Source organism: Neodiprion virginianus, chromosome 4, assembly GCF_021901495.1.
Source record: "Neodiprion virginianus isolate iyNeoVirg1 chromosome 4, iyNeoVirg1.1, whole genome shotgun sequence".
Taxonomy (NCBI): domain Eukaryota; kingdom Metazoa; phylum Arthropoda; class Insecta; order Hymenoptera; family Diprionidae; genus Neodiprion; species Neodiprion virginianus.
Genome location: NC_060880.1, coordinates 36,677,590 through 36,685,253, shown reverse-complemented (window position 1 = coordinate 36,685,253; position 7,664 = coordinate 36,677,590). Strand labels below are relative to the sequence as shown.

The window sequence follows — 7,664 nt, the reverse complement described above, 5'->3', positions numbered from 1 at the left end:
GCAATTTTATGTGCTTCTCGCTTTTGAAAGGAAGGAATTTTATTCAGTGGGATTATCAAGAAATCTTTTGACAACTACGCTACGTGTATGATAAATGTGGAATTTATTTGAAACTGAATTAAACAATCCGTGAACTCGAGGTATGTATCACACTGCTTCACGAATTCCGAATGCGAGAGTTTTTAGGGATGAGTTAGGGGACATCTAATAATAAGGGGGGGGGGGGGGGGGGGGACATACAAAACCGATAGTGTCGCACTCTATCCGAAAATTTAACGGACATATCAACTGAAATACAATCTTCATATTGACTTGTCAAATATTTTAGAAAAGTTCTTTTGGTATGATGTTTGTATAATTTTTACCGAAGCCACGTCATTTCAGGGCAAATTTTTGGATCTAAGGAATGACTGCTGCCTCATGAAATCGCGAATGATCTGTTTCTGTCAAAAATATTGTAACAAGTAGTTCACTCAATTAGTACCGTACATGTATTCGTGTTTCTGACAAATCGTGCCCAACTGCACAGACGCTGGTATGTCGTACCTCTAAATTCGTATAACGAATAAATATAGAATTTATCCAGCTTGATGCAATGAATCTGATGCAGCAAACGTGTAACGATTAACAGCAACTCCTTAATCCATCCGTGTGATTGACCATGCACGACTTGCACGCCTAGATGCACACAATTGCATGAAAGCTATTGACAATCAGTGACATATTCACACACGTTGAAATCACATTCACCAGCTGAAAGTAGTATGTGTGTACAGTATAAAGCCCGTGACAGTCTCTGCCTCCCACTGAAACCAAGGATGCGTATACAAATGAACAACTGTTGAAAATTAATTAAGAGGTGGCAAGTGGTGTGGCTAATTCGCGTCTTTGTTTGTTCTTTTTTTTTTACAAGTACAAGTCTGTTAGTTATTTAGTTGTCCTAATCTCATGACACATTGTATTTTACTGACGCAACAAGTGGCTTGCAGCCTTGCAGAGACGGCTACAAAGGCTTATTAGTAATTGGATATTACCCTGGCTTGAAGAGCTCGTAACAACAACATGAGTTCTTCGGTACCGGTTGGGAGCATGGCTGGTATGGAGACGGTTGTTGCAGTCGCCCTTGGTGCTCTTGCTGCTGTTTTTCTTGGCGCGCTTCTCGTTTTGTTAGTCATTTGTAGAAGACAACGATGCTATCATGTAAGTTTGCCATTTATACAACTTTATATACTTAGGTAAATAGCTCAGTGGTTGTAGCCTGTATTATTTTGTATCCTTATTTATAAAACGGTGAAATTATTCACTTACTTCCAAGCTATTTGTAACGTTACACCAATGGCCTTCCAGTAGAAAAATTGAACCATTTCTGTTCATGTTCTATACAGTTTCGATATACTTGGATGCCACATATTGCATTGCATCCTTTATTTGAATATTATTACCGATAAGCAAGATACCGCTTTCATAGCTTTCTTGGATTAGTTTCATCATCAAAGTCTTCAGCTTTGTAGGTGATCACAAAATATATTTTTTGATAACGAAACTGATGTAATCTTTTCAGAAACAGAAGGATTCCCATGACTTGAATTCAGATTTGTTGGAAAGCGAAAATGGTGGAGCTCTGAGTTTGGATGCTTGGGAGGGCGAAGAATGGCTGGTTAATGCTGAGAGGTGAAACTCAGCTTTTGATAATTGGATGAATTAGACTTAGTCCTGAAGTATAATTATCTTTGATCATTTAAAGGTGGGTTGATGACGCGACTGGTTTGGCTCCACCGTGTATAGCAGTGCTAAGATCATGCCATTCCCTGGCAGCGAGTTTGACCAAAATTGCTGGAACAGTAAACAGCAACACAGTACCTCTCGAAATTGTAGACGTAAGTTGAAACCAAAGAAAAAAATAAAAAAATTTCAAACCTATACACACATATGTATAATAATTTAGATTAAAATTCAAGCTCACTATTACTCCAATTTAGGTTGCCAGACGCATACCACCAAGGGTTGATGATGTTGTACGTAGCCTCTACCCACCCCTAGATGCTCGTTTACTGGAAGCAAGAGTAGCAGCTCTAGTTTTAGCAGTCACCAACTTGGCCCTCGTTACGAAACATGGAATACCGAAAAGTCAGGCAAGGAAGTTGGCATTTATCGATCAGGCCCTCAGTGACATGGATTTACATCTCTTAGTTTTACGGGAAGCTGCACTGGCACAGGAAGCAGCTTGTGCCATCCCAGCGTCTACCTCAGTGTAAGTTTCCATAAATGTTGATCAGCAAGAGCAAGAAGTTTTGTCTTGACATGGGGAATTTTTCTACCTTTAAAATGCAAGTATGGAGGGTCAAATCCTCTTGTTTATTTCACACAGTAAAATGATAACTAAAACTATGAATTCCGTTTCGTGATATTTACAGTTGATATATCAAAGCTGTGAGTCACCATTCAATTTTTGAAGCGGCATAGTTTTATCGTATGATTCGCTGCCCTCTTACACCAAGACAATATGTTTCATTTGTATATGTATACCAAGTAATACGATTAACTTCCAAAACCTTAAAGTATTTTCAAATTTTGAAACTCCTGTTCATTGTTGATGTTTTATGAAGATATTTTGTGGTTTTTAGATTATAAAATAGACTATATTTATGTATGTCATATATTTATATAAATGCGCAATCAAATTTTTATACGATTTTACTACAATATATATATATGGTTGCGTTTATACGAACAATTTACGAAAGAAACTTGACAGATCTACAAAGAGAATTCTGTTACTACTTGACCTTTGTAAATATGTTAATTTTTATCTATTCAAATGATTCTGTCAAGCTACACGACGTTTCGTGAATGATATTCGCCCGAGAAGTTTCAAGTATTGGAATCTCTAGTTAACTGAATCAACCTGATTCACTAAAAATAATCTAATATCATTTCGAACCCGGAAATTTATCAAGCAAACTCGTGGTAGATAATTTCAACTCAGCCATCAGTGCTACAGATTATAACAATATTGGAACGAAATCTATTATACGTCAATAAAAGAGTGGCTCACTATGGCTGACTAATGCATTGTTATTACTTATATGTATATCTATATTGCTACATTGTACATCATTTTGAAGTTTGAGATATTTCTATTTAAATATTCACCTAATACTGGAATGAACCAGTATATGTTGCGGCGCAATGATTCTATTTTTGTTAATACATGCATATCAAGAAACAAGCCATATATTTACACTTGTATTCACAGATATATTTTGTATTTACTAATCCACATCAAACGACGAGTAAACAACGTAATATTTTTGAAAAAAATTTAAAAAATTTAATCTAATGTATAAAATTTGTTACTGCAATGTTAAACGAATGAAAAAGGATATTGTGAGTTTTTACTAATTACCATATTCCTTCAAGTATTTTATTAATATTCAATAATTAGATTCAAATTACAATCTCTGAGACCATAGGGATTTAATCCCAAAGGGCAACGGTTTCTGTTAATTAATCAATTAGGTAATTGTAATTAGTTATTACTGATTTATCGTTTTAAATAAATTAGCTAAGATAGCTCAAGCCATCTTCGTGCTACACAGCAGCACCAATTTAAGACGGCAGGCAAGTTTATTTTTCGGTAAAATTTCTATATAATTGGGGGTGCAATATAAAAGGAATAAAATGGTTTTCAGAATAACATCAATTATTTGCCTCTATTAGCAAATTCTTTTTGATTTTTCTGATTATCCTTCAACACCTTGGTCTTCAAGTGTTCTTTGTAATTTAAGATGCCACCTTGCCATTTTGTTACGGTACCATTTTCACACACCCAAATTTCTTCCGCTACCTGTTGAAAAAAAAAAAAAAAATAATAAAATGAGATATAATCGGAGAACCTGATTATAACAAACTATTTAATTGTCACTAAGTATAAACGCACCTGATTAATTAGTCTAAAGTCATGGGACACTAAGACCATTCCCCCATCAAAGTCGTTAATTGCATCTGCCAGAGCATCAATCGTTTCCATATCAAGATGATTGGTTGGCTCGTCAAGTAGTAGGAGATGCGGAACTTGCCAGGCGAGCCAAGCAAATACGACTCTGCAACGTTGTCCATCGGACAACTGGCGAATGGGACATACCTATTTCAAATCATACAAGTTATTGCCAATACCCAATTAGAAAAAACGTTTGGTGCCAAAAAATACACAAATAACAGTGAGTTCCAGGCAGTCGATTAAACATTTAGAATACCTGCTGTCGCCCAGTTAATCCGTATCGACCGATTATCTTCCGCATTTCTTCGCGTTCTTTGACGTCAGGGAAAGCCTGCATCATGTAATCTAGAGGTGATAGGTCCAGATCCAATAACTCATGTAAGTGTTGGTGGTACCTGGCAATCCGGAGATGGCTGTTTTTACGAATCATGCCGCTACTGGGCACCAACTGGAAAGTTTAAATTGAATGACATGATATTTGATTTCTCGTAACAAATATTGGTGATGAAAAGTGCATATTTCTATTGCTAACAATTAAAATACGTTGTCTTATAATGTGTTCAAACAAAGTTTTAGAGCATCTGATTTACATGTAATTTAAGCAATATATTTTATCTAACACAGAGTACAGAATGAAACTTACTTCTCCATACAAAAGTTTAAGTAATGTACTTTTGCCAGCACCGTTAGGCCCAACCAGAGCAAGTCTTGTATCAAGATCTATTCCAAACTCTAAATTCTTGTAAATCCATGGTGCGTCGTCAGTATAACGAAAACTAACGTTCTGCACCATGATTACTGGAGGTGGAATGCCTCCACACGAGGGAAAGTAAAAGTTGAGAACCTTATCGCTGGTCACTTTTTCAGTTAAACCTTGGGCAACCATTTTAGCTAAAGTTTTTTCTTTGGACTGTGCTTGCCTGGCCAACTTTGCTGATCCATGACCAAATCTAGCAATGTAGTTCTTCATGTGCGCTATTTGATCTTGCTCCCAGTTGTACTGTTTGGCTTGATTCTCCAGCAACTCCATTCTACATTTCGAAGAATAACGTTACATTAGAGAAGAAAACGCATGAGTGGTTGAAACAAATTATAATATTTTTTGTCCAGCATCATACTGTATTCTTTGTTGTATGTATTCATATTGTGTACGAAGTATGACATTTACCTGGTCTTCACAAAAGCTTCGTAGTTACCACCGTAATACTTGAGCTGTTTTTTATTGACGTGAATGATGTTAGTGCAAATGCCATTGAGAAAATCTTGAGAGTGGGAAATGATGACAAGAATTCTCTTGTACGTTTTTAGTTCTTCTTCAAGCCACACGCAAGCATCGAGGTCGAGATGATTGGTAGGTTCATCCAGCAGCAGCAGATGTGGTTTCACGTAAAGCGCTCTAATGATATAAATATAATTTCGTTAATAACAAAACAGTAAAACTCGGATCTGTAATAATATTCATGAACTTTAAGATTGGTATCTTCAAACTGATACAGTCCATAGTTGTGGTAATGTAAAACGTTGCTTTTCAAATGTGTAAACCCCTTTTCAACATTTTAATCATATCAAATCTTTGAATGATTTCAACTCTAGTAAAGTTTTACCTAGCCAGAGCTATTCTCATGCGCCAACCTCCAGAAAAGTCCTTGGTTGGAGTTTGCTGCATTTTTGAACTGAAGCCCAGACCATGCAGAATGTGAGCAGCACGAGCCTCAGCCGTATCTGCATTCATGTCATCTAACCTTTCGTAAACGTCCATCAGTTGTTCCTGCCAATTGTAATAGTAAAGACATTACTGAAATCTGTGCTTTGGATAAATCATAATTCTAGTGGAATATTCCATCTGTATCTATCCATATTCCAATTAACGTTATCTTGACAGGATTTCTAAGATTCATGTATTACCTGTGCATCTTCCTCGTCACATTCAATCAATTCCTCTGCCAATCTTTCAAGTCTAACACGTTCCTCATCGACTTCCATAACACATTGTAAAGCGGTCTTGTTACTAGCGGGCATTTCTCTGGTCAAATGAAAGATATCGATTTGATCAGGAATTGGAACTTCTCGATTACCGACAACGGAGAGCAAGGTCGATTTACCAGAGCCATTTAGACCCAGTAAACCGTAACGCCGACCACAATTCAACTCCAACATTGTATCCTGTAGGAGCTCGCAACCATGGAAGGTTATGGAAAAATTAGATATTTTGATGTCACGACTACGAGGATGTGAAGCCAGTGATCCGGTGCACGAACGAGCTTCAGCATTGAGGCGTGCATCAGATTCCAACTTCATGCACAAAGCCTCTGCAGACGTGAAAGAAGAATGTTTTGTGAATTAGATAATAGCTACTTCAGGGTTGCATCTCATATAAATGCTGTAAAATTCAGCATACCACTTAGTCAACATATAAAAACTTTATGTGGCACAGTTTGGATGAGAAAATAATGAATAGCTCAATTCGAGGGATGACCGTTATGAAAATAAAAATGTTAAATTAGGGGTATATTTATAAGTCACCTTCAGCACTGATGCTCGTTCCATTGGATCCGTTTTGCAGCTCTCCGCTTACAGGGCTCTGTTCTTTGCTATCATCTCCAGGCTTTCCCTGTTGAGGAGTAGCCTTTTTGCCGGTCTGCCTAGCCTTAGCTGCATCCTTCTTTTTTTGTTGCTGCTTCTTTTTTGCGTCGGACGGCATTTTAACTGAAATTTTTTTTGTACAAACTCACTCAGATTCATGAATTTTCACGGTTATGAAACTGACGTTTATTTCTTATTTCCTACAAACTTTCTAAGTTATGTAATTTATAGGTTAACCATCTGTCACTTCAATAGTTCAAATGATTTAATGGTATTAAATGTTGGGAGGATAAAATTATTACTCAAATCTCTGCTCAAAATTCAAGAAACGTGCGTGGCTTCCAGCTGAGACAAAAGATTACAGGTATTTCACACGACCCGAATGACATCCGTTAACTTGGATTGTACGCATTGAAATTTAGTTATTTTATCGACTATGATAGAATGACTATTTTTTTTACTGAAAAATGTATATTTGTTGATAAATACCTAATTATATGTGGCAAAATGCGGCGTTAACAAACTGATGGTTCACGTGTGCGTACAAATGGCAAAGCCGTCAAATTAAGAAAGACCGATTGGCATGGATCGGGCATCGGCCGCTCTCCATCGTAGATGGCGGTTATTTAGCTGCTAGAAATTTCAGTGGAAAATTACCAGTGTTTTGCCCGGGAATTTTTAAAAATCTGTTCCATGAAATGATTTAGATTTTCGACATTTTCTGACAGAAGTTGAAATTCTGAAATCATATCAAATTGTAACTTTTGCACGTGATTTTATTTTTTAAATTCTAAGTAGATTTAAACACAAAAAAGTTTTAGTAGAATGAATGAAAGACCTTAACTCTGGAACGCGTGCGTGCATATGGTGGTAAATACCGGCATTCGTTTGACGTAAGCTAAATGGCATTTGATCCCTCGTTAGGATTATAGATCGTTTTAGGACAGCTGAAAAATATTTTTCGAATCAAGCTAACACCAAGATAAATTATAAAAGAGAGGACTTGAAATTATTACGTATAATGTGATTGTAGTCGCAAAAATCTGTACGGTATCATTTTTTCTTAACAAATTGTATAACA

The 7,664-nt window shown here is 36.5% G+C and overlaps 3 protein-coding genes across 5 annotated transcripts in view; 1 reads left to right on the top strand and 2 right to left on the bottom strand.

Moving 5' to 3' along the window:
* The window catches only part of LOC124302903 (uncharacterized), a 592,781-nt gene that overhangs the window by 500,412 nt on the left and 84,705 nt on the right, over positions 1-7,664 (bottom strand). The window lies entirely within an intron of this gene.
* LOC124302785 (transmembrane protein 98-like) lies at positions 284-3,697 on the top strand. 3 transcript variants are annotated; one of them, XM_046759345.1, is made up of 6 exons: positions 284-535; positions 990-1,200; positions 1,562-1,671; positions 1,745-1,877; positions 1,980-2,251; positions 2,415-3,697. In XM_046759345.1, the coding sequence occupies exons 2-6, from the start codon at positions 1,063-1,065 to the stop codon at positions 2,416-2,418; spliced, it is 657 nt and encodes a 218-aa protein (XP_046615301.1). In that variant the 5' UTR covers positions 284-535; positions 990-1,062; the 3' UTR covers positions 2,419-3,697. The 3 variants fall into 3 exon arrangements, 2 of the variants coding, with proteins under 2 accessions (XP_046615301.1, XP_046615300.1); XR_006907769.1 differs by having other exon boundaries at positions 286-535; positions 1,980-2,327; XM_046759344.1 differs by lacking the exon at positions 284-535 and having other exon boundaries at positions 919-1,200; positions 2,367-3,697.
* Positions 3,415-7,208, bottom strand: LOC124302764 (ATP-binding cassette sub-family F member 2). The gene is made up of 9 exons (XM_046759290.1): positions 7,073-7,208; positions 6,524-6,706; positions 5,906-6,309; positions 5,605-5,768; positions 5,169-5,396; positions 4,644-5,031; positions 4,257-4,448; positions 3,941-4,144; positions 3,415-3,847 (listed from the first exon to the last, which is right to left on the bottom strand). The coding sequence occupies exons 2-9, from the start codon at positions 6,699-6,701 to the stop codon at positions 3,704-3,706; spliced, it is 1,902 nt and encodes a 633-aa protein (XP_046615246.1). The 5' UTR covers positions 6,702-6,706; positions 7,073-7,208; the 3' UTR covers positions 3,415-3,703.

Coding starts and splice junctions, on each gene's coding strand:
- LOC124302785 (XM_046759344.1), top strand. CDS start 1,063: ATGAGTTCTTCGGTACCGGTTGGGAGCATGGCTGGTATGGAGACGGTT. Junction 1,201..1,561: donor GAAGACAACGATGCTATCAT/GTAAGTTTGCCA, acceptor TAATCTTTTCAG/AAACAGAAGGATTCCCATGA. Junction 1,878..1,979: donor TACCTCTCGAAATTGTAGAC/GTAAGTTGAAAC, acceptor ACTCCAATTTAG/GTTGCCAGACGCATACCACC.
- LOC124302764 (XM_046759290.1), bottom strand. CDS start 6,701: ATGCCGTCCGACGCAAAAAAGAAGCAGCAACAAAAAAAGAAGGATGCA. Junction 5,769..5,905: donor GTGACGAGGAAGATGCACAG/GTAATACATGAA, acceptor TACAATTGGCAG/GAACAACTGATGGACGTTTA. Junction 5,032..5,168: donor GAAGCTTTTGTGAAGACCAG/GTAAATGTCATA, acceptor TTCGAAATGTAG/AATGGAGTTGCTGGAGAATC.